Source organism: Littorina saxatilis, linkage group LG13 (assembly GCF_037325665.1).
Source record: "Littorina saxatilis isolate snail1 linkage group LG13, US_GU_Lsax_2.0, whole genome shotgun sequence".
NCBI lineage: Eukaryota > Metazoa > Mollusca > Gastropoda > Littorinimorpha > Littorinidae > Littorina > Littorina saxatilis.
In genome coordinates this window covers 1,512,130-1,539,279 of record NC_090257.1, presented here as the reverse complement: position 1 = coordinate 1,539,279, position 27,150 = coordinate 1,512,130, and the positions used below count along the sequence as shown (strand labels likewise).

The following is a 27,150-nucleotide window of genomic DNA, read 5'->3' as shown; positions in this document are numbered from 1 at the left end:
TCTGAGAAGGCAGAAGGGGTCATTTTAGGTAAATAAACATTCAAAATGACAAAGGAAAGCAACATTTATTATCCTGTAATATACAGCCTTCCGAAAATGACAATTCCAGCTTCTTGTTAAGTAAGCTATACAAAAAAACATAGAAAATGGCATGATTTTCATCTTTGTAGAGGCAGCATTAAGTACTCCAAGTTATTATATTGACAAAAATCAGCATTACATGATATTTGTAAGTAGTCTGTGATTTGCAATAACCATTCTTCTCTTGAGCATCACATTAGATTTCAAGCAAAACAAGTTATTGCCTTGACTGAAGAATTTAAAGGACAACAAAATTAACTACTAGATACCAGAGACAATGAAGATTGAATTGAGATGAAACTGAAAAAGAGATAAAAAAAAAGTACAAAGAAGCAATAATGACATACATTTATACACCAATATGTTCTATATGTCATTGGTTAGGATCTTAAAGAAGGTTGTTTCACCTCTTGAGATAATTCTAACTGAAGCAAGAATTCTTATCCAGCAGGTGTACACATTTTCCCTCAACTCTTTCAGTCTGCTGGCAAATCACTGCAGCTAAAATTCCCTTACAAAGCTAAAGTAATCCACAGGTTAGCCTGCTTCTTCCTCGCAGTCAGCCCACAATTCAGGTTGTGATGATATATATGGCCCATTACCTCCAATAATTACACTGATTGAATAAAAATACCTGAATCATTATAACGGCCAATCTAATTATCACAGTCACGCAGAACATATTCCCTTATCTTCAATGAAAATATCACAGATTTTGCTGGTTAGAACTAACTGTACATAAATAACAAGATACATGTTTACAGGTAAACAGCTAAAACAATGGCAATCTGAGTGAACGACCAAGTCCAATATACAACCACAATGAAAAAGTTGCACTAAAGCTGAATTTTTACACCCCCGGTATAGGGGTGTGTATAGGATTCGGTCGATGTGTTTGTTTGTTTGTTTGTGTGTTTGTGTTCGCATATAGATCTCAAGAATGAACGGACCGATCGTCACCAAACTTGGTGAACAGGGTCTATACATTCCTGAGACGGTCCTTACAAAAATTGGGACCAGTCAAACACACGGTTAGGGAGTTATTGGTGGATTAAGATTCTACAAGGATTTATAGAGGGACATATTAATGGTCAAAGGGAAATAACCTTCTCAGTTGGTGGCAGTGAGAATGGTAAGGACGGGGGTGTTTTTCCTACCTCGGAGGAATTTCTTGTTTTTACAGGTATCGTTTAATTATACGCACTAGAGGGAGAAACCTGACCAAGGCACTATTTCTACCATGTAGAATTTGTTTTGTTTTTATGTAACATTTGTAACTTGATGTACACTGAGGGAGATGTAGTTTGACGTTAATGGAAATCTACAGATCCTCTTGCTGTAGGATTGTTCCCTCTTCCTATACTGCCACGTCCATCATCACTGCAACAAAAAGAATGGAAATACAAGAAAAAGACAACAAATTCATCATTTAAGATAAGAATAACATCCCATCTCTCATTATCGATACAGTCAAACCTGTCAATAACGACCACCCTAGGGACCGACCCAAAGTGGTTGTTATCAACAGGTGGTCGCTATGGAAACGTGAATTATATAGGAGAAAAACTTGTGTGGGATCCTTAGGATAGTTGTGGGCAGGTGATCGCTTTCATGAGGTGGTCACAAGGGCAGGTTAGACAATCTATTATTTATTTCATTTTTATCACTTCATCAGCACATTTTTTTGAACCTGTACTAAGAAGTATTTCTAAGCACTTGCTTGTTGGTGGGTTTTTTTCCCTCCTGTGTGAGGAACTGATGATATAATCTGAACAAGAAACTACTTTTCTTCCTTATTGTTTGTCCACCAACAACAACAGCAACATAACAACATAACAACAACATAACAACAACATAACAACAACACAACAACAACAACAACAACACAACAACATAACAACATAACTACAACAACAAATTTAAGGACAGATGTATATTTTGTTCCCTCTCCGAACCTAACAGTGGTAAAAAAAGCATGAATCTGCTTCCAACAGTTTACCTTCTTCTTTTTCTTTCCTTTCTTGCCCTTCTTTTTCTTCAACGCTCCTGATCCCAGTTTGACAATGGAGTTGAACGTATCTGCTGTCATTCGATGTGTCGTTCTCACTTTGACGCCACCCATTTTTTCTGCAACATGAAATGAAAGACCTCTCTTTGGAAAATGGTTTGCAACTGAATGACATTCTGTGCATGGCAAGGGTGACGCAGTAGCCTCCCTTCACAGCAGCTCTGCACTGATAGAGTTGTCTGCCAGCCTTGACGGCTTTAGCATGGGCTTTTTATAATAGCTCGACATTTTGTGTACGTCAGTCGCTGGTCAGCCATGCACCTGTCAATTGTAGAAAACTGATGTGATGGGGTCTGGTGTCACGAACTGAAAACTCTGCCTGAACAATCCCTCTCAATGCGGTCAATGCGCATGCGCTAACATAGGGAGATTAATCAGGTCGTGAACAACCTAACCCTAACCCATGGTTTGTTCAGTCAAAGGGTCGCATTTTTTAAGTCCAAGATTGGCGCAAGCGCATTGACAGCATTGAGATGGATTGTTCAGCAGAGTTTTCAGTTCGTGACACCGGCTGCTGTTGTCTCCTGGTCGTGACACCGGCTGCTGTTGTCTCCTGGTCGTGACACCGGCTGCTGTTGTCTCCTGGTCGTGACACCGGCTGCTGTTGTCTCCTGGTCGTGACACCGGCTGCTGTTGTCTCCTGGTATGCCCTTGGGAACCTTTGTGTTCCCATAGCACTTTTTATTGGGCTATTAACTTAATTAGCTCTAAAATCTCAATCCTGTTTGACTGGCTTTGCCACCAAAGGTGATCCTGCTCATCTCCACACAATCCTGCCCCCCCCCCCCCCCCCCCCCATCTCTCTCTCATTTTCACACACACGGAAGACAGGCTTACCTTTCATCCTGTGAGACAGGCCATCCATGATCTCGCGACCTCCGACCTCGCCGATGAGGTTGTCTTCCAGATCCAGCTCCTCAAGACACTGACAGTGACTCAGCAACCTGCCACAGGGAACAAAACCACTGTCAGTGACTCAGCAACCTGCCACAGGGAACAAAACCATGGACAGTGACTCAGCAACCTGCCACAGGGAAGAAAACCACTGACAGTGACTCAGCAACCTGCCACAGGGAAGAAAACCACGGACAGTGACTCAGCAACCTGCCACAGGGAACAAAACCACTGACAGTGATTCAGCAACCTGCCACAGGGAACAAAACCACTGACAGTGACTCAGCAACCTGCCACAGGGAACAAAACCACTGACAGTGACTCAGCAACCTGCCACAGGGAACAAAACCACTGACAGTGACTCAGCAACCTGCCACAGGGAACAACACACACTTTTTATTTGGTGTTTAACGTCGTTTTCAACCACGAAGGTTATATCGCGACGGGGAAAGGGGGGGAGATGGGATAGAGCCACTTGTTAATTGTTTCTTGTTCACAAAAGCACTAATCAAAAAATTGCTCCAGGGGCTTGCAACGTAGTACAATATATGACCTTACTGGGAGAATGCAAGTTTCCAGTACAAAGGATTTAACATTTCTTACATACTGCTTGACTAAAATCTTTACAAACATTGACTATATTCTATACAAGAAACACTTTTAACAAGGGTAAAAGGAGAAACAGAATCCGTTAGTCGCCTCTTACGACATGGTGGGGAGCATCGGGTAAATTCTTCCCCCTAACTCGCAGGGGGTCACACACACATATAGACATGGCGGTACGATGATCTTGAAAAGAAAGAATGAAAGCAAACAAACAAACAAACAGGCATGCACAGAAACACAAACATGGAAAACATCAAAAACAACTGAAGAGGGAATACGCAGCAGTAACGCACAAAAAAAAAATATTTTCAACCTCTTTAAATTTATCTACAAAAATTAATTACAGCGAGTATAAAAACCAACATAATGCTCACATTTCTAAGGGAAAATATATACGTCTGTGTCTCAGTTTGTTATCTCATAAAAAGGTTGTCCCATGATGCTTAAGCATTTGCCACCAATGAACTGTCGATTGATCTACCGCTGCTCTCTCTTTCCTCCACTCCCCATACCCTCCCCTCTATATCAAACCCCTCCACCTCCTACCTAATCCACTCCCCATACCCTCCCCTCTATATCAAACCCCTCCACCTCCTACCTAATCCACTCCCCATACCCTCCCCTCTATATCAAACCCCTCCACCTCCTACCTAATCCACTCCCCATACCCTCCCCTCTATATCAAACCCCTCCACCTCCTACCTAATCCACTCCCCATACCCTCCCCTCTATATCAAACCCCTCCACCTCCTACCTAATCCACTCCCCTTACCCTCCCCTCTATATCAAACCCCTCCACCTCCTACCTAATCCACTCCCCATACCCTCCCCTCTATATCAAACCCCTCCACCTCCTACCTAATCCACTCCCCATACCCTCCCCTCTATATCAAACCCCTCCACCTCCTACCTAATCCACTCCCCATACCCTCCCCTCTATATCAAACCCCTCCACATCCTACCTAATCCACTCCCCATACCCTCCCCTCTATATCAAACCCCTCCACCTCCTACCTAATCCACTCCCCATACCCTCCCCTCTATATCAAACCCCTCCACCTCCTACCTAATCCATACACCCAAAGCCTAAATGTAAGCATACCGGTACATGGCTAACTGACAAAATAAACTCTGACACATATACTTCTTACAGAGCCTCATGCATATAATGGGTGTGAAACTGACAAAATAAAGCTCTGACACGTACTTCTTAACTCATTGTCTCCCATGCAGGTACGGATATATCCGTACCCACTCATATGGCTCTATCTGACCAGGGACGGATATATTCACTCAGACGGTTAGCTTCAGTCGCTTCCTGTAACGTCCATCTAACGCCTGCATTCCAGCATGTTGATACACAGTTACTACACAGTTACTACAATTCTGAGTGACCTGCTGCAGCACAGCTGGTCTCTGCTAAAAAAAACTTGGTCAACATAGGTGGGGTAGAAAGTGTTAATCAAAGAGCCTCATGCATATAATGGGTACAGAACTGACAAAATAAAGCTCTGACACATACATCTTAAAGAGCCTCATGCATATAATGGGTACAGAACTGACAAAATAAAGCTCTGACACGTACTTCTTAAAGAGCCTCATGCATATAATGGGTACAGAACTGACAAAATAAAGCTCTGACACGTACTTCTTAAAGAGCCTCATGCATATAATGGGTACAAAACTGCCTCCGTCTCCCAAGCTATCGATGCCATTGTCGGCCAGATGAAGCTTGTGAATCCACGGGCCTGCGGCAGGCGGGGGTGGAGGCCCTTTCTTTTTCTTGCCCTTCTTTCCTGAAATTTCACATACACTGTGTTAGGCAAAAGACATGGAAGCACACATGTAGGTGCAAATGATTTCATTGCTGCTAGGAGGAAACTAAATCTTTAAACTTTTACCAGATTGTTGAGCAACACAGGGGCGGGGATGTAGCTCAGTCGGTAGCGCGCTGGATTTGTATCCAGTTGGCCGCTGTCAGCGTGAGTTCGTCCCCACGTTCGGCGAGATATTTATTTCTCAGAGTCAACTTTGTGTGCAGACTCTCCTCGGTGTCCGAACACCCCCGCAGTGTGTAGACGCAAGCACAAGACCAAGTGCGCACGAAAAAGATCCTGTAATCCATGTCAGAGTTCGGTGGGTTATAGAAACACGAAAATACCCAGCATGCTTCCCCCGAAAGCGGCGTATGGCTGCCTAAATGGCGGGGTAAAAACGGTCATACACGTAAAATTCCACTCGTGCAAAGAACACTTAGTGTACATGGGAGTTTCAGCCCACGAACGCAGAAGAAGAAGAAGACCAACACAAACAAACAAACAAACAAGTAGAGAGCTCTATTATTCAATCCTTTTTGACTCACATGCGAAGCAAAAGTGAGTCTATGTACTCACCCGAGTCGTCCGTCCGTCCGTCCGTCCGTCCGGACGTCCGGACGTCCGGACGTCCGTCCGTCCGTCCGTCCGGAAAACTTTAACGTTGGATATTTCTTGGACACTATTCAGTCTATCAATACCAAATTTGGCAAGATGGTGTATGATGACAAGGCCCCAAAAAACATACATAGCATCTTGACCTTGCTTCAAGGTCAAGGTCGCAGGGGCCATAAATGTTGTCTAAAAAACAGCTATTTTTCACATTTTTCACATTTTCTCTGAAGTTTTTGAGATTGAATACCTCACCTACATATGATATATAGGGCAAAGTAAGCCCCATCTTTTGATACCAGTTTGGTTTACCTTGCTTCAAGGTCAAGGTCACAGGAGCTCTTCAAAGTTGGATTGTATACATATTTTGAAGTGACCTTGACCCTGAACTATGGAAGATAACTGTTTCAAACTTAAAAATTATGTGGGGCACATGTTATGCTTTCATCATGAGACACATTTGGTCACATATGATCAAGGTCAAGGTCACTTTGACCCTTATGAAATGTGACCAAAATAAGGTAGTGAACCACTAAAAGTGACCATATCTCATGGTAGAAAGAGCCAATAAGCACCATTGTACTTCCTATGTCTTGAATTAACAGCTTTGTGTTGCATGACCTTGGATGACCTTGACATGTATTTTGGTAGGAAAAATGTGTAAAGCAGTTCTTATGATGTCATTGCTAGGTTTAGTTACCCTAAAGGTCGAGGTCAAGCATGTGAGTCGTATGGGCTTTGCCCTTCTTGTTTTGTTTAACCAGTACCAGAGACTATAGAGTATAGTCTCTGCCAGTACTCACAGATTTAAGTGTTGTTGTTGTTGTTGTTGTTTTCTTACTGCAGTCTGCTAGTTAACATAAACACAAATGATGCAATTCAAACTTTACAAAAAAGCATGCATGAAGATTTCTACTTTCCAAGTTTGTCAATAATAATGTCATCTTCTACTTAAAGTATATATGAGGTATCCTGCTATGACCGACAGATAGGACAGAAAGAAGCTCCTAAATATCAATCTATATAGCTATTCTGATGGACACGTGGGGGAATTCGGGGGCTGTGATTGGATGGTCTCTTCCAATCATCAAAGCATAATGCTACGGAAGTCGGCCATTTTTGCCAATATCCAAAAGCATATTGGCAATAACAAAGATCTATGCATCATGTTCCGGTTTACCCATGTGTACCACACGATGTTTCAATCGACAACAGCTAGCGTACACTGACAACTTGAAATTCTTCTCGAGAATGTTTTTCAGCTTTACAAATGTCGATAGCATACCCTTTTCTGCTAACTTCCCGATGAAACAGGACTAAACCAATTATTTTCTGTCCCTAAACACCACAAAATGCCCAAAGTCAAAAGATGTATTTCAAACAGGGGAGTAAAACGGAACAGCCGTTTTTGTGTGCCTGTGTGAGCTCACAGTTGCCGACTGACACAAACTTTTGCATTCAGCTTTTCTTATCTCGTAACTCCACACTAAATACCCCACTTCCCCTCTGAAGTATTGATGTACAACCCATGGCACTAACATTCATATAGTCGTTTATAACTGAGGTTGAAAAATTCGCTTCATGACGAGACAAGTATAAATGCCATTCACCCAAACTGAAAACTTCGCTGCCGTCTGCTCGCGTTGTACGGATTAGCTGTTCTCTTCTCCTCCCCTTGTTGCATCCTAGTTCTTCAGTTGTTTCTAGTTTTCCGTTGATGTTGTGTTTTGGTCTTTTTCATAAGTAGTCTTGTTCAAAATTAAAAAATCTCAAACTTCTTTTTGTTGTATACGAATGAACTATGAACTAATAAAAAGCTGTTTAACAGCTGTGTTGTCAAATCGAGTTTTTTTCCCAAGTCAGTGTGGCGCCTGCGCAAAACTAATGTGCATAAGAAACGGCGTCTGCTATCAAAACCTGAGATCAACGCATCGACGCAAAAACTGTCATTTTGTAAGTTTGGAACAACAAATCAAGGTCAGAACAGCTATATAATCGCTATTGTATTTTCAGCGTAGACTCGAACAAGTATAATGCGTCTCGTCTTCGACTCGTCGGCATTATAATTGTCTCGTCAAAATATCGGACCCTATTGCTACGCTGAAAACACAATAGCTGTTAATATATGAAAAGAAAAACTCACTTTAGATTATCACAGAAAGTAATGAATACTGACATGATATTGTGTAACATTAAAAGTATCATCAGTCTAATATTCCTATACCCTTTTTCTTCTTCTTTTTCTTCTTGCCGCTTTCAGGTCTTGATTTGTCTCCCCCTTCATCGCCGCTGACGTCGGTGCCCGTGCCACTAGTGTAACGATTCCCTTTCTCTGGAAAAACATGCAACATGCAATAATCATGCAGAAGAGATAACACTCACCTTCAAAATAACACAGAAACAAAAATGGGAAAAACTGAAGAGGGAAAGGAAAAGAGAAAAGCGCAAAGAACCGCAAAGATGCAGAAAAAAAACCCCAGCATGAAGAAAATACATGCAAGCCCAAAGCCCAGATAGGTCATCAAACCATATTCACACTTCAACATAGTTTATGGCATTGCTTGTGCTGTTACAAACAAAAACTTCAATACAAGTCAACACAGTGTCAACCACAACGTCTGACATAAAATGTAAAAAGAAACAAAACATGATGCATGCTTTCCTTACTGACGGCATTGGGTGTCGTTTGCAGTCTTCCTGGGTAATGGTTTATCGCAACAATGAAATTAAATCATATATTTTTGTGTGAATTTACCTGCCTGCATTGCATTGCAGCTGTATCTTAAAATGTGAAATGTCAAATTTGTTTAACTAATTTGAGATTTGTCTATCTTATTTGTTTTGTTGTTCAGTTTGCCAAGACAAAACTGAGTTTTGTTGTTCAGTTTGCCAAGACAAAACTGAGTTTTGTTGTTCAGTTTGCCAAGACAAAACTGAGTTTTGTTGTTCAGTTTGCCAAGACAAAACTGAGTTTTGTTGTTCAGTTTGCCAAGACAAAACTGAGTTTTGTTGTTCAGTTTGCCAAGACAAAACTGAGTTTTGTTGTTCAGTTTGCCAAGACAAAACTGAGTTTTGTTGTTCAGTTTGCCAAGACAAAACTGAGTTTTGTTGTTCAGTTTGCCAAGACAAAACTGAGTTTTGTTGTTCAGTTTGCCAAGACAAAACTGAGTTTCCTATGATGAATAACTGCCAGTGTAAAATCGATGGAACTGTTCTCAATTACTTATTAAAAGGATAGTAATTCTCAAAATGTTGTTTTTTAGAAGAAAAATATTCAGGACTGCATCTTTTCATGTTCAAAATCAGAAATTCCAAAAACAACCCACAAGCACAAACAAAATACTGTCACATCCTTTACTGCCACCTTACAACATCCTTTACTGTCACATCCTTTACTGCCACCTTACAACATCCTTTACTGTCACATCCTTTACTGCCACCTTACAACATCCTTTAATGTCACACGCTTTCCTTCTTTGCCACTACTAAAGCAAACGTGTGCAAGATTGTATGTTACACGCTTTAGGAGCGTGGCAAGAACGGATTCAAACTCAAAATCGTCCCTCCAAAAGCCAAAAAATGCACACACGACTTTTATTTCTCCTGCTGTTATCGTTTCTTCTCTTTACAAATTCTTCAACGCTCAGAATACTGAAAACGGCATCCCAGACGACAGTACTGTTTCCATAGGCGAATTTAGCTGCCCTTGGAAAATGGCTTGCTCAGAAGGCCTGTTAGTCTGAAACTATAAGGACAGAGTTCTGAACAGAGATGACAAAGATTCCGGAATGAACAAACATTTCGCGGATGCAGACACAGAAAGACGTCATGAAGAATGCAATGCTTCAAAAGATACAGACTGTGACGATGACTGTGACGTCATTCACATATACCGAGACGTCATTCACAGCTGTTCGGTCACTTCCGTCAAAAAGTAGATCTCTCCACAATGGCTGCTCCTGTGTTCAGGTTTGTTAAGCTTGAGTACACAAAACGTGTTTGTTCTCTCCTCTGTTGAAGCTGTGAGACATAAATGCTATTCCGACTTGGTCGTGTGACAGAGTTTTCTTCCACACTCGATTAGCTGATGTCTAACTCAGCCTGACGGCTTCGTTAGACAATCAACGTAATCTCGTGTGGAAGAAAACGTCTGTCACACGACCAAGTCGGAATAGCAGGTACTGTCACATCCTTTACTGCCACCTTACAACATCCTTTACTGTCACATCCTTTACTGCCACCTTACAACATCCTTTACTGTCACATCCTTTACTGCCACCTTACAACAATCCAAACTGCTATTGAAGTAAAGTTTTGATGTCTCATATTCTCTTCATCATTAGTCTTTTGTTTCTTCGATTTTAAAGACCTGTAGTTCTACAATCTTATGAATATTCTGTATTGTAACTTATGAGACGTATCATTCACACATTTTCCTTGATTTTTTAGCCTTGAAGAAGATCAGAAACATCATTTCTTAAAGTCATCCATTCTCCATCAGATACAGTCACACTCTGCACCGGCTTGTAAAACTTTTTCCAACACAATCATCAACATCAAATATTGCTACCAAGCGACGGGCGAAGTAGTGCAGTGGTAAGACGTTGGCCTCCTAATCGGGAGGTCGTGAGTTCGAATCCCGGTCGCTGCCACCTAGTGGGTTAAGAGTGGAGATTTTTCTGATCTCCCAGGTCAACTTATGTGCAGACCTGCTATAGTGACTTAACTCCCTTCATGTGTACACGCAAGCAGACCAAGTGCGCACGGAAAAGATCCTGTAATCCATGTCGGAGTTCGGTGGGTTATGGAAACACGAAAATACCCAGCATGCCTACTCAACGAAAGCGGAGTGAGCTGACTATGCTCTCAGAGTATAGTGTGGGGAACCCAAATGGGCAAACGAGCTCACACGTCACCAGAAAATTCTGGAACGCTGAAGAAGAAGAAGAAGAAGAAGCTACCAAGCATCATAATTAGATTCTCACAAAGTTTACAGACACAAATCTAAGAACACATTATGTCCGTACAGTGGAACCCCCCTGTTAAGACCTCCAAAAATCTGAGAAAACCAGATCTTAAAAAGGAGGTAGTCTTAAAATGGGGGTAAATTTACAGAGGTTATGAACAGAAAGTCTGAGAAAACAGCGTCTTAAAAGGGAGGTAGTCTTAAATTGGGGGGTCTTAAAAGGGGGGTTCCACTGTACCCTGACTTAGCCCTGTCAGGGGTTAATCTTCAAGCCGAAGTGAATCTCAATGTTTGCTCTTTTTGTAGTATGTGAAGTGATAGTGGAACCACCCTTTTAAGACCCTGTGGGTGAAGTCTCCCTATCTTTGCTGTGAGTGAAGTCTCCCTATCTTTGCTGTGAGTGAAGTCTCCCTATCTTTGCTGTGAGTGAAGTCTCCCTTTCTTTGCTGTGAGTGAAGTCTCCCTATCTTTGCTGTGAGTGAAGTCTCCCTATCTTTGCTGTGAGTGAAGTCTCCCTATCTTTGCTGTGAGTGAAGTCTCCCTATCTTTGCTGTGAGTGAAGTCTCCCTATCTTTGCTGTGAGTGAAGTCTCCCTATCTTTGCTGTGAGTGAAGTCTCCCTATCTTTGCTGTGAGTGAAGTCTCCCTATCTTTGCTGTGAGTGAAGTCTCCCTATCTTTGCTGTGAGTGAAGTCTCCCTATCTTTGCTGTGAGTGAAGTCTCCCTATCTTTGCTGTGAGTGAAGTCTCCCTATCTTTGCTGTGAGTGAAGTCTCCCTATCTTTGCTGTGAGTGAAGTCTCCCTATCTTTGCTGTGAGTGAAGTCTCCCTGTCTTTGCTGTGAGTGAAGTCTCCCTGTCTTTGCTGTGAGTGAAGTCTCCCTATCTTTGCTGTGGGTGAAGTCTCCCTATCTTTGCTCAGACTTTCTCTTCACAACCTCTGTAAACTTACCTCCATTTTAAGACTCCCTCACTTTTAAGACATGATTTTCTCAGATTTGTTGCGGTTTCACTGTATGCCCCGATATTCTCAGTGGTCCTTCCAACACAACCCACCTTCCTGGGCCTTGAGAGCCTTTTCCTCAGCCTTGAGTCTGACATCCTCTGCTCGCTGGAACGCTTCGTACTCCGCTTGGTCCACGAGCAGCTTGATCAGCTCCATCGCCCCTTCACTCTCCAGGTTGTTGCCATCCAGAAACACCTCTCTGCAAATTGTGTTCAAGGTGTGATACTATTTATTTGCATGTGTGATACAGGGACAATGTGATATCTGTAGGCCTAGGCCTATACTAGTGATTACTGTGTGTGATACATGAAATGTGATATGAATGCTGTTTTTATATGTTATACTCTTACTTTCTGCCTATGTCTTAATCCCAAGCGCAAGACAAATTCTTCTATGTGAAAATTGAAGCCAATAAAATTTGAGTTGAGTTGAGTTGAGTTGAGTTGAGTTGAGTTGAGTTGAGTTGAGTTGAGTCTAAATTGAGCCATATGTTGACTTTGCAAAGTGTTTTTACCAATAACTCAGTGCTAAAGCTTTGAGCAGCCAGCTTTGCAAAGTGTTTTTACCAATAACTCAGTGCTAAAGCTTTGAGCAGCCAGCTTTGCAAAGTGTTTTTACCAATAACTCAGTGCTAAAGCTTTGAGCAGCCAGCTTTGCAAAGTGTTTTTACCAATAACTCAGTGCTAAAGCTTTGAGCAGCCAGCTTTGCAAAGTGTTTTTACCAATAACTCAGTGCTAAAGCTTTGAGCAGCCAGCTTTGCAAAGTGTTTTTACCAATAACTCAGTGCTAAAGCTTTGTGCAGCCAGCTTCACGTAGTTCGACTTTGCCCTGTTAAAGACAGGCTTCACTCTTGATTCAAACATTATTGTATCGTAGACCCCCCCCCTCCCATCCACTTGTATTTGGAGGTGTGGAGGGAAGGAAAGGGTGGTGTCCTGTGGTGTTCTGTACAGTGGAACCCCCCTTAAGACCTTGCATTCACTCATTTCCTGCGTATTAACTCACTGTCTCCCAGGTACGGATATATCCCACTCATATGGCTCTATTTGACTTAGTACGGATATATCCGTACACACAGTCACTTCAGTTGCCTCCTGTAATGTCGATCTAATGCCTGCATTCCAGCGTGTTGATACACAGTTACTACACAGTTACTACAATTCTGAGTGACCTGCTGCAGCACAGCTGGTCTCGGCACAAAAAAACTTGGTCAACATAGGTGGGGTAGAAAGTGTTAACTTGGTCAATTTAGCACCATTGTAAGACCTCATTTTCACAGATTTGTTTCAAGTCTTCAAAGAAAGGTACCACTGCATTTATATTCAAATTGATCACAAAACAGCATATATGGTCATGGCTCAGAAAAGGTGTCCAATTTGTGGGACACTTGAGTCACAAATACAAACTCTTGGATTACTTTCCATTTTGGGGTCCAGCAAAACTGTTTATGTGTTTAGTTGTGTCTGGGCAGTAACAATGTATTTTCATCAATTACTGCGGAATGAATTGCATTTTAAATTTTAACTGGAGTGTGTTACATAACACCGTGTCACACATTGTTTTCTAATATACAGTTAACAGTAAACCTATTACACAATAAAAGTTAACTGCATTAGTTAGTATCTACCTTGATCTTCATTTGTGAAAAGTGGCATTCCCCGACAGCAATAATCTGCATATCTAGGTACCCTAGGAATGTGTGTATGTTACATGAACACCAATAAACAAAACAACGATCAAACAAGTACTCAAAGAACTGAAAAGATTACTGTTTCAGCAGTCAATCAATTCTTAGTTCCACACACTTCATACGGACAGTCTGCAAAAAAAATCAAATCAGAACAAGATGTGAAAATGTATTCAAACAAAAATCAACTTTCTGTGTCTCACAACACAGACATTCAAAACTGCTAAATTCCTATTTATTTTACACACACAACCTTAGAAATACATGTAATGGGAAGAGAAACAAGTACATAATAGTAAAGAGTTGAAATGCATCAATGATACCGGACCCGTTATTCCCATTATCAGTTATCTGTCAAGTCATTCCTAAAAGTTTCCAATGAGTGTGTTACATTTCACCAAAAAAATCAAACTTTAGGACACTGTCAAGATATTCACATGAAAAATGCATGCAAAAGAATGAAAAATGAAAGAGCAAAACCATAACAACCTAACAATGATGTCTTATGACTTCTACCATGCTCCAATTCACAATACAGAGAAGATTTTCTCACTTTTAACACTGAGTGTGTTACATTTCACCAAAAAAGTCTTACTTCACATTATTTTGTAAGGTATAAAGCATATATCCATCCACTTGGTAATGAAAACAATACACTGTGCAAAAAAACTTGATAAACCCAACAAAAAAATCTTAGGTTGAAGGCGGATTTTGAAGTTATCAAGGAAAATGCTGTTTATTCGCCAATGAGTGTGTTACAAAACACTGTCATAACATGAACAAAACGTTGTTCATATTCAGTGCATTCAGTTAATTGTGAAATTAATTATAAGAATGACACCATGGTTGCTACACAACTATTGAAACTATTGTTGACACATTCCGACAGCAATAATCTGCATATCTCGGTACCCTAGGCAAGTGTGTGTGTGTTACATGAACACCAATAAACAAAACAACGATCAAACAAGTACTCAAAGAACTGAAAATTACCAATCCTTCAAAGTAAATTGTAGCAAGAAGGGCAAAGCCCATACGACTCACATGCTTGACCTTGACCTTTACATGACCTTGACCTTCATGGTCAAGGTCAAATAACTAAACCTAGCAATGACATCATACACTAAGAACTGCTTTACACATTTTTCCTACCAAAATACATGTGACCTTGACTCAAGGTCAAGGTCATCCAAGGTCATGCAACACAAAGCTGTTAATTCAAGACATAGGAAGTACAATGGTGCTTATTGGCTCTTTCTACCATGAGATATGGTCACTTTTAGTGGTTCACTGCCTTATTTTGGTCACATTTCATAAGGGTCAAAGTGACCTTGACCTTGATCATATGTGACCAAATGTGTCTCATGAGGAAAGCATAACATGTGCTTTTAAGTTTGAAACAGTTATCTTCCATAGTTCAGGGTCAAGGTCACTTCAAAATATGTATACAATCCAACTTTGAAGAGCTCCTGTGACCTTGACCTTGAAGCAAGGTAAACCAAACTGGTATCAAAAGATGGGGTTTACTTTGCCCTATATATCATATATAGGTGAGGTATTCAATCTCAAAAACTTCAGAGAAAATGGGAAAAATGTGAAAAATAGCTGTTTTTTAGACAACATTTATGGCCCCTGCGACCTTGACCTTGACGCAAGGTCAAGATGCTATGTATGTTTTTTGGGGCCTTGTCATCATACACCATCTTGCCAAATTTGGTACTGATAGACTGAATAGTGTCCAAGAAATATCCAACGTTAAAGTTTTCCGGACGGACGGACGACTCGGGTGAGTACATACTCACTTTTGCTTCGCATGTGAGTCAAAAAAACACTCTAATTCAAAACAATAAACGCAGACATCCTTTTCTGTTTACTTGATTCATTCCTTACTTTGTTCCAGCAAGATTTAAATAATTTTCAAGATAACTGTACAAACTATTGGAGTGTGTTACCTCTCACGATGTGCGAGTGGTGTGAGTAACACACTCAACACTGTTCCTAAAAAAACCCACTCTAATTCAAAACAATAAACGCAGACATCATTTTCTGTTTACTTGATTCATTCCTTACTTTGTTCCAGCAAGATTTAATTAATTTTCAAGATAACTCTACAAACGATTGGAGTGTGTTACCTCTCACGATGTGCGAGTGGTGTGAGTAACACACACAACACTGTTCCAAAAAAAACCCCTCTAATTCAAAACAATAAACGCAGACATCATTTTCTGTTTACTTGATTCATTCCTTACTTTGTTCCAGCAAGATTTAAATAATTTTCAAGATAACTCTACAAACGATTGGAGTGTGTTACCTCTCACGATGTGCGAGTGGTGTGAGTAACACACTCAACACTGTTCCAAAAAAAAACCCTCTAATTCAAAACAATAAACGCAGACATCATTTTCTGTTTACTTGATTCATTCCTTACTTTGTTCCAGCAAGATTTAAATAATTTTCAAGATAACTGTACAAACTATTGGAGTGTGTTACCTCTCACGAAGTGCGAGTGGTGTGAGTAACACACTCAACACTGTTCCTAAAAAAACCCCTCTAATTCAAACAATAAACGCAGACATCATTTTCTGTTTACTTGATTCATTCCTTACTTTGTTCCAGCAAGATTTAAATAATTTTCAAGATAACTCTACAAACGATTGGAGTGTGTTACCTCTCACGATGTGCGAGTGGTGTGAGTAACACACTCAACACTGTTCCTAAAAAAACCCACTCTAATTCAAAACAATAAACGCAGACATCATTTTCTGTTTACTTGATTCATTCCTTACTTTGTTCCAGCAAGATTTAAATAATTTTCAAGATAACTCTACAAACGATTGGAGTGTGTTACCTCTCACGATGTGCGAGTGGTGTGAGTAACGCACTCAATGTAAAAAAACATATATTTCTTTTTCCTGTAATTTATTTCATTAAATTGGCATGAAAACAAAGCACAAGGTGAACTGTATGGAAAGACTATAGAAAAGGCCAGAAAAAACACATGCAATGACATGAACGCTGAATAACTTGGGAAATTGGTTGAATCGTCTCAAACATATGTCTTTAAAAATCAAAATAAAGAAAAATCTTTGTCCTAAAAAATGCAAATTTTATCAAAACAAATCACAATAACACTTCTAACTTTCAGATGAAAAAAAAAGGAAGTAAGTTGTTATTTAGTGAAAATAACAGTGTTTCAAACTGCAGGTGAGTACGTTACATACAACGAAAAACCAGTGGTTTTTATCTTGGCCGTTTACGTCCATCTCCTCCATGCCACACTGAGTTCTGAGTTCGAGACAGTCAATGCAACTTTGTAGCAGACGATAGAACAGTTGTTTCCATCGTTGGAAGTCAGGAACATGTCGATAAACAACTTTGATTTACGTTGTTACTTTTCGCGGTAACACGAAAGTACACAACAACGAACTTAAGACTTATTTTCATTGCTTTGTCTTCTGTGTTTGTGCATATTTTTTGTTTTAAGTAGTAGATTGTTCTTTCTTGTCCAAGTTTATCGCTTAGTTCAACGTCTGTCATCATTATTAAAAGCGCGGCAAAAGCTAAAACTGCCTACGTGACTCCAAACACGAAAAGTAACATACTCACCGTTGGATCTAAACTTGATCTCAGCCGACTGTTGGGGTGAGGTACAGGTTATCGTGCAGTATGTAAACAATAACTAACACCTTCTCTTTCCCTCTCCATCAAGTTCTTATCCAAGCAGTGTGTGTAGTACGCACAAATACGACGTTTCAATACCAAGTAAAAAAGTGTCCCAACTTCCGGCCCAAAAATCGACGTAAATTCACTCTACTATTGCGCCTTGCTCGAAAACAAAGTCATCAAACCTTTCGGTTTCTACCAGAATAGTAACTGTATTCATATCTGCACCCCGTGTCAGTACTTTCAAAGGTAGAATAAACCACAACTGAGCGTGTGGGGCGTTTAAATGGGGTAAGGGTGGAGTTCGACGCCATTTCTGAGCCGTGACCATATACCCAAGACAAACACGTTAAAATCTGTAAAAAAAATAATAAGTGCTCAAATAGTCTTCCATAAATCTGCTGCCTCTGTAACCCTTTTTACCCTGCTTCCTATTCATTTACAAGATGTTTACAGCCTTACAAATTCTACCATTTCCCCTGGAAAGGAACGGCAACAGCAACGGCAACTCATTTCACATAATCCCAGAACAAATTTCTCCTTGGTGCACCACATTTTGCGTAATCCGACATGAATTTGCACCCAAAAAAACCACAAAGCACAAAATGGTGCCAGAGATCCAGACTGGAACCCAGTTTTGAAGAAACAATGTCAGACTTGCGATATCATCATTAGGTTAAAGCGTGTCATTTCAATGCGTCATTGCCGGCCAACCAATCAGAGTCTCCTGTGTGGGACACACCCTTCTACAGCTACAAGCAAAACCTGCACAGTAAAATTCACTGCATACAGCTGCGCACAGCAGTTTTTGACACAGCAGCATATATTAAGAAGAGACTTTACCATTTGTACCAGGGTCAAGACCCCTGACCCCTGTGTCTTTAGACTTACTCCCCCTCCCCCCACAAAAACAACAACCAAACAACAACAACATGACATGGAGAAAATGGTTGTCACCTGACGGCGGTGGTGGACACAACGCGGCCCACGTGCTGACCGCTGGCCACGCCCAGGTCACAGTAACACAGGCTGAGGGACAGCAGCGTCACGTTGTCCGTCAGGCCGGCACTCAGGTGCTTGGCGCCCTCGTCACCAAACCTGCACAGTCACACAGAAAGAAAAGCTCAACATGTTAACAATAATACAGTGGAACCCCCTCTCTTTAGACCTCCACAAATCTGAGAAAATCAGTTCTTAAAACGGAGTGAGTCTTAAAATAGGGGTAAATCTACAGAGGTCATGAACAGAAAATCTGAAAAAACAAGGTCTTAAGAGGATTTCCACTATATCTCAGAATGGGGAGAAATCTACATGACTTGTGAATACAGTGTTTGTGATCGACAAGAAGAAGTCATATGGACTGGGTGGCCGAGTGGTAACGACTGGGTGGCCGAGTGGTAACGACTGGGTGGCCGAGTGGTAACGACTGGGTGGCCGAGTGGTAACGACTGGGTGGCCGAGTGGTAACGACTGGGTGGCCGAGTGGTAACGACTGGGTGGCCGAGTGGTAACGACTGGGTGGCCGAGTGGTAACGACTGGGTGGCCGAGTGGTAACGACTGGGTGGCCGAGTGGTAACGACTGGGTGGCCGAGTGGTAACGACTGGGTGGCCGAGTGGTAACGACTGGGTGGCCGAGTGGTAACGACTGGGTGGCCGAGTGGTAACGACTGGGTGGCCGAGTGGTAACGACTGGGTGGCCGAGTGGTAACGACTGGGTGGCCGAGTGGTAACGCACTGGGTGGCCGAGTGGTAACGACTGGGTGGCCGAGTGGTAACGACTGGGTGGCCGAGTGGTAACGCACTGGGTGGCCGAGTGGTAACGACTGGGTGGCCGAGTGGTAACGACTGGGTGGCCGAGTGGTAACGCACTTGCGCTCGGAAGCGAGAGGTTGCAAGTTCGACCCTGGGTCAGGGCGTCAGCAATTTTCTTCCCCCTTTCCTAACCTAGGTGGTGGGTTCAAGTGCTAGTCTTTCGGATGAGACGAAAAACTGAGGTCCCTTCGTGTACACTACATTGGGGTATGCACGTTAAAGATCCCACGATTGACAAAAGGGTCTTTCCTGGCAAAATTGTATAGGCATAGATAAAAAAATGTCCACCAAAATACCCGTGTGACTTGGAATAATAGGCCGTGAAAAGTATGATATGCGCCGAAATGGCTGCGATCTGCTGGTCGATGTGAATGCGTGATGTATTGTGTAAAAAATTCCATCTCACACGGCATAAATAGATCCCTGCGCCTTGAGTCCGAGTCTGGAGATACGCGCGCGATATAAGACTTCATATAATAATAATAAGAAGAAGAAGAAGAAGAAGAAGAAGAAGAAGAAGAAGAAGAAGAAGAAGAAGAAGAAGAAGAAGAAGAAGAAGAAGAAGAAGAATACAGTATTTAGTCTAAGAGAGCAGGGTTTAAAAAAAAGAAGAGTCTTAATTCGGGTGTCTTGAAATGTTACTACAGGAATACTCTTGAGTTCTAGGATAGCTTTTGAAGAAAGAAAAAACCCACTAAAAATCATTTAATGTTTATTTTGTTTTCACTTACTCATTGTAGTCCAAGTTGAGTATGGTCATGTGGTCACAGCAGACGAGGGCCCTGCAAAAATAAACAAAAAGACTGTGATCAGTATCTGTTGTTAGTGTGTGTTTTTTTGGTATATGCTGCTACATCTGTGAATCAGCAGTGAAGCTTGCTCCTTTATACTTTCAACTAACCAGTTCTGTCAAAATATAAAACTCATGGGTGTTGTTTTTTTTTACCCTTGTGGAGGTTGGAACATTAATTTTGTTTTAAGAATTATCATTTTCATTGGACCATGTGAGGTGTGAAAACACTGCAAGACAATGTTTGAAAGTACCAACACCATGGAATGATTTGTATTCTTCATCCTTTGTTTTTCATTCAGCAGAGATTGTCAGAATTAGGGCTCCAGTCTTTAGCTGCATGAACACATACATTTCATCACATTCACATTTCATGAAATCATCTCTCTTTCCTCTCCATTCTCCCATCCCCAATGCCACACATGTGTAAATACAATGTACACATGCACACACACACACACACAAACATGCACACACACAATCACACGCATGCACAATCATCACACACACACACTCACACAATCACAGACACATGCACACACACACACACACACACACAAACATGCACACACACAATCACATGCATGCACAATCATCACACACACACTCACACACAATCACAGACACATGCACACACACACAAGCACAAACACATGAACACATACAATCACAAACACACAACCACACACACACACACACACACACACACACACACACACACAGACAGACAGACAGACAGACAGACAAACAGACAGACAGACACACACACACACACACACACATATACAATCACAGACAGACAGACAGACAGAGACACACACACACACAATCAACTGACTTTGAGAGTCGCCTGATGGACAGAGGTTCCAGCAAACAATCCATGAACTCTATCGTTCTCAGCTTATAGAAATCTTTCTCCAAAAACAGGCCCTGCAAAACATGATTTCAACAGAGCTTCAACTTACATCATCAACCCACAAATATATGTAAAACCTTTACCCACAAAAAGCTTATTGCAAAACATTCAAAGAATCAGGCAGTGAACTGGACCAACCAGACCAGGTTCAATGTTTGGACATACATGTCGGCAGCACTGTTACTCTGTCAAATATTCAACAGACACTTTTTTTTGTTTGTTTGTTTGTTTGCTTAACGCCCAGCCGACCACGAAGGGCCATATCAGGGCGGTGCTGCTTTGACATATAACGTGCGCCACACACAAGACAGAAGTCGCAGCACAGGCTTCATGTCTCACCCAGTCACATTATTCTGACACCGGACCAACCAGTCCTAGCACTAACCCCATAATGCCAGACGCCAGGCGGAGCAGCCACTAGATTGCCAATTTTAACGTCTTAGGTATGACCCGGCCGGGGTTCGAACCCACGACCTCCCGATCACGGGGCGGACGCCTTACCACTAGGCCAACCGTGCCGGTCTCAACAGACACTACTTTTCAGCTTATACAAGCAAAAACTACTGACATGAAAGAAATACTTGGCTTTAACTTGACACTCCTTTTATTTATCTTTGATTTCAGCTGACACATGGATATGTCTTGAAAGGGAAGGGGTCATTAAATGGAATATGGTATTAAAACGGGAGGTCTTAAAGGGCGTTTCCACTTAAAAAAGCAGGGGTTAAAAAGGAGGGAGTCTTAAAAGGGAGGTAACTTTACAGACAGTGTAAACTGAAAAGCTGAAAAACCAAGGTCTTAAAGAGGAGCAAGTCTTAAATTGGGGGGGCGTGTCTTAAATTGGGGGCATGTCTTAAATTGGGGGGCGTGTCTTAAATTGGGGGGGGGTGTCTTAAAAAGGGCGTTCCATTGTACTGACAAAGCTGGCCATGTTCTCATAGTTGACAGGATAGTCCCACACGTGGAGGTCTCTAATGTAGTGGTAGCGTTCCTGGCGGAGACTCGCGATGAACGGTTCAAACAGCACTGGCAGGTCGCCTTCCTTTTCTGTCACCAGCGGCTCCAAGATAAACTGAAATCATAAGTTTGATAGATTAGATAAAAATACTTTAACCCTTTCGCTGCCAATCAAAACTTGCGTATGTGCATTCCTGACTGCCAGGGAATATTGGAGTTCGGGGTGTAATAGTTCACAAAAAATTCTAGCTCCAAACTGGCAGTAGGTAGGTAAGTAAAACCTATGTTATTTTTAAAGGAAATTGAACCAAGAATCTGTTTTTAGTGTCTAATCATGGAAATAATAATTAGTTTGGCTTATAATGATGTTTAAATATGAACTTTTGAAAAATCAGTCCGGCGCATCTTCCGGTGCCTGTGGATCAAACACAGGTGGCTGTTTTGCTTGCTCCAAGAAAGGATTATAATCACTGTCATCTACCTGTTTCCAACGAATCGTCCAAAAGAAGATCTCCCCCTTCCCCTGTCAGTATCCATAATCATTTGCATCGCATGTAGCGTCAGTCCGGCTTTGTTTTTCCCTACTAGGGCCCGGTCGACTGTCACCGTTAGCCATTTTGACGAGTCGAGATTTCTCTCCCCTACCCTGTCGCCAAGGCCGAAAATAGCCTTCAGACGCAAAACCGCGTCACCATTTATGTTTATTCATGAGAATGAGGTATCCTTCCAAGCCATTGGCTGCTATTTGTGTGTCAGCAGTGACGTAGCATTTCTGGAAAATCCCGGAACGGAGAAGACGGGTAAACCCGTCCTAAGGCGCTGCGGCTGCACAAGCGCATGACGGGTATACCCGTCCTAAGGCAGTCAAGGGGTTAAGGCCATGCTCAACAACATCACACACCTTAAGGCAGTCAAGGGGTTAATGTCCATTTTCATTGTATATGAACATGGAAATTTGTCTTTTGGCTCCACATACATATTTTGTTCAAGCCTGTCCTTAACTCCGCAAAGTGGACTGCTCCAAAATAAACTGAAATCATCAATTTTATACATGTACATATTTTGTTCAAGCCTGTCCTTAACTCCGCAAAGTCGACTGCTCCAAAATAAACTGAAATCATCAATTTTATACATGTACATATTTTGTTCAAGCCTGTCCTTAACTCCGCAAAGTGGACTGCTCCAAAATAAACTGAAATCATCAATTTTATACATGTACATATTTTGTTCAAGCCTGTCCTTAACTCCGCAAAGTCGACTGCTCCAAAATAAACTGAAATCATCAATTTTATACATGTACATATTTTGTTCAAGCCTGTCCTTAACTTCGCAAAGTGGACTGCTCCAAAATAAACTGAAATCATCAATTTTATACATGTACATATTTTGTTCAAGCCTGTCCTTAACTCCGCAAAGTGGACTGCTCCAAAATAAACTGAAATCATCAATTTTATACATGTACATATTTTGTTCAAGCCTGTCCTTAACTTCCGCAAAGTCGACTGCTCCAAAATAAACTGAAATCATCAATTTTATACATGTACATATTTTGTTCAAGCCTGTCCTTAACTCCGCAAAGTGGACTGCTCCAAAATAAACTGAAATCATCAATTTTATACATGTACATATTTTGTTCAAGCCTGTCCTTAACTCCGCAAAGTGGACTGCTCCAAAATAAACTGAAATCATCAATTTTATACATGTACATATTTTGTTCAAGCCTGTCCTTAACTCCGCAAAGTCGACTGCTCCAAAATAAACTGAAATCATCAATTTTATACATGTACATATTTTGTTCAAGCCTGTCCTTAACTCCGCAAAGTCGACTGCTCCAAAATAAACTGAAATCATCAATTTTATACATGTACATATTTTGTTCAAGCCTGTCCTTAACTCCGCAAAGTCGACTGCTCCAAAATAAACTGAAATCATCAATTTTATACATGTACATATTTTGTTCAAGCCTGTCCTTAACTCCGCAAAGTCGACTGCTCCAAAATAAACTGAAATCATCAATTTTATACATGTACATATTTTGTTCAAGCCTGTCCTTAACTCCGCAAAGTGGACTGCTCCAAAATAAACTGAAATCATCAATTTTATACATGTACATATTTTGTTCTAGCCTGTCCTTAACTCCGCAAAGTGGACTGCTCCAAAATAAACTGAAATCATCAATTTTATACATGTACATATTTTGTTCAAGCCTGTCCTTAACTCCGCAAAGTGGACTGCTCCAAAATAAACTGAAATCATCAATTTTATACATGTACATATTTTGTTCAAGCCTGTCCTTAACTCCGCAAAGTCGACTGCTCCAAAATAAACTGAAATCATCAATTTTATACATGTACATATTTTGTTCAAGCCTGTCCTTAACTCCGCAAAGTCGACTGCTCCAAAATAAACTGAAATCATCAATTTTATACATGTACATATTTTGTTCAAGCCTGTCCTTAACTCCGCAAAGTCGACTGCTCCAAAATAAACTGAAATCATCAATTTTATACATGTACATATTTTGTTCTAGCCTGTCCTTAACTCCGCAAAGTGGACTGCTCCAAAATAAACTGAAATCATCAATTTTATACATGTACATATTTTGTTCTAGCCTGTCCTTAACTCCGCAAAGTCGACTGCTCCAAAATAAACTGAAATCATCAATTTTATACATGTACATATTTTGTTCTAGCCTGTCCTTAACTCCGCAAAGTCGACTGCTCCAAAATAAACTGAAATCATCAATTTTATACATGTACATATTTTGTTCAAGCCTGTCCTTAACTCCGCAAAGTCGACTGCTCCAAAATAAACTGAAATCATCAATTTTATACATGTACATATTTTGTTCAAGCCTGTCCTTAACTCCGCAAAGTCGACTGCTCCAAAATAAACTGAAATCATCAATTTTATACATGTACATATTTTGTTTCAAGCCTGTCCTTAACTGGGCAAAGTCGACTGCGTGAAGTATACTTTGCAAAACTGGCTGGCTGGAGATTAAGCACTGAGTTTTCGGTAAATAGACTTTTGTGAAGTCTTCAAGCAGTCGACTAAGGGCTCAATTATATAAGGACCCCCGGCAAAGTGGTTACATTTCTGTCTTAGTGTTTGATACAATGAGATCTGTATCTTGTCTATCGTAAACAAATCAGAATGACATAAAATTATTGAACTGTATATTTGAAAGTAATTGATGTTGGCAAAGTCACAAACACACACACACACACACACACACACACACACACACACACACACACACACACACACACACACACACTGATTGAGGCATACAAAGGGAAGGATGAGCACTACTGCAAGAGTATATAAACCTTTAAGTAGGGAAGACTGGAAATAATAAAATATACATGTATCTTTAGCTCCTTGTTCATGAGCTGGAGTCAGAAAATGTATTGAAAAACGCAACAGTCAAAAGTTTCAGCAGTCAGTAGTTTCAGCAGTCAATATAGTTTCAGCCTTACCTTTGTGAGAACTTTTTCATCCTCAATGGCAGTCTGCATGGCTTTGCGAATGTTTGGAGCCATCGCCGAGTTGTTGAGATTGCAGTTTTTGTCATAAGTCTTCAACAGTTTCTTCACAACACCTTGCAGTGCTGCTGGGTCGGGTTTCCCCTTCCCTTTTCCCTTCCCTTTCCCCTTCCCCTTGTCTTTCCCCTTTGGGGGCATTTTGCCTGAAAAAGGAGGTAAAAAGTCAATGTTATTTTCATTTAACACTTTCGTGACGGGAGGCGACTATATTAGTAATAACGCTGCAACGCCCACGGACGGGAAGCGACTATTTTAGTATTAGACATACAAGGTACACGACTCGTGATTGCTTCCCGGTTTTTGAAGCTTGCAGTAAATTGAGTTGTTTCCCTTGATACACGTGGTTTTCTCTTCCGGCTTGATCAAATTAATGCAGATTTGCGTGGTGTTTTCGAACAAAAAAAATGAATCGAAGGCGAGCCTTGTCACGGGAGGAGATTCTCCGGATGTTGGATCTTGAGGATCCTGTAGATCATGATACATCGTGTCGTTTTAGCCTCAAGAAAGCGATAATAGCAGTGATATTGAGGAAGAAACAGTCCCGTTGTTGCTAGTACGAGTCGGCAACTACACGTGGTAGGGGGTGATACTGCTAGACGAACATGTATCTCGGAATCGTGCAGGAGCTATGGGGGCGTGGCAGCACTGATAACAATGGATGGCTGGAGCCTTCAAATCCTTTTGGAATTGTTCATAGGTGGACAGTTGGTACTTTGTTGTGAAAATGTGACTTATATTCAATATGGATTACCTAGACATCATTTGGTGAGTGTTACAGTTTTGTTTCATTTGAGTCAGGATGCTGTGAGTGAATGCGTGATTTGCTTGTTTTTTTCTTTGTACTGTCTCCTTATTTCTGTGTACAATGTTAACAATATTTCAGCTAATTCATAGGTTTTACACCTTGTTTGGTTATAACATTATTAATAATACTTTCTGTTAAAAAATAACTTTTAAAAAAAGCAGTGGAAAATAAAACACACACAAAAAAAACGTTAAAAAACACAAATTATCCCCCTTTCACCCCCCTTTCACCCCCCTTTGCTAAAACAAATCGCTTGACAAACTTATAAATAGCACGACTGAACGGGGCATCCATTTTTGAATTAGTACACAAAATTTGGTGGTGATTGGACTTAATTCAAGCTTGCTAGACAGATTTCTTTACAGTTACTGATTTTTGGGAAGTTTCTTGGTGGCAAGCTTGGGCAGGCAGGACGTTAACGCCGTGGCAGTGCTAGTCACAATAGTGTTAACTTTTTCAGCCTCTGTCATGTACTGTAGAAGAAAAAAAACACCCTGCGTACTTATCAATACAATTTGTGGCAGGTGCACTTTTGTTTCCAAACACAATATCTTAACTGTATCGACATTATTAAAGGACGAACCAGCAAAAAAGTAAAACACACAATAATCAAACACACGAGAGTTGTTATTTCACATCATGTTCAAGTGTTTTCGACACATGCTCGGGTTCTGTCTTTCGGATTAAAATCTCATTACAGTGCTTTAATGAGTTTAATTTTCTCTGCCAGCAAAAATTAAATCGAAGTCACCATACAAGTAAACTAAAACAGAAAGTCTGAGACTCATCAGTGCTTATATTTGCCTCTTACCTTCAGTTGTACCACTTCCCAGGTTTACCTGTGTACAAACTTTCGAATGGTCGCCATTTTGATGCTGTTGCCATAAGCCGAGGACCAATTTAACCTCCATACACATGAGAGTTTA

General features: G+C 41.0%; 1 protein-coding gene across 3 annotated transcripts; it reads right to left on the bottom strand.

The window, feature by feature from the left end:
• Positions 1–51: 51 nt before the first annotated feature.
• On the bottom strand, positions 52–27,150 carry LOC138946238 (uncharacterized). 3 transcript variants are annotated; one of them, XM_070317768.1, is made up of 12 exons: positions 27,036–27,150; positions 25,354–25,562; positions 21,834–21,986; positions 20,837–20,928; positions 19,940–19,990; positions 18,353–18,493; positions 12,095–12,243; positions 8,300–8,407; positions 5,298–5,445; positions 2,987–3,093; positions 2,081–2,208; positions 52–1,461 (listed from the first exon to the last, which is right to left on the bottom strand). In XM_070317768.1, the coding sequence occupies exons 1-12, from the start codon at positions 27,139–27,141 to the stop codon at positions 1,459–1,461; spliced, it is 1,395 nt and encodes a 464-aa protein (XP_070173869.1). In that variant the 5' UTR covers positions 27,142–27,150; the 3' UTR covers positions 52–1,458. The 3 variants fall into 3 exon arrangements, with proteins under 3 accessions (XP_070173869.1, XP_070173870.1, XP_070173871.1); XM_070317769.1 differs by having other exon boundaries at positions 52–1,458; XM_070317770.1 differs by lacking the exons at positions 52–1,461; positions 2,081–2,208; positions 2,987–3,093 and adding an exon at positions 3,100–3,413.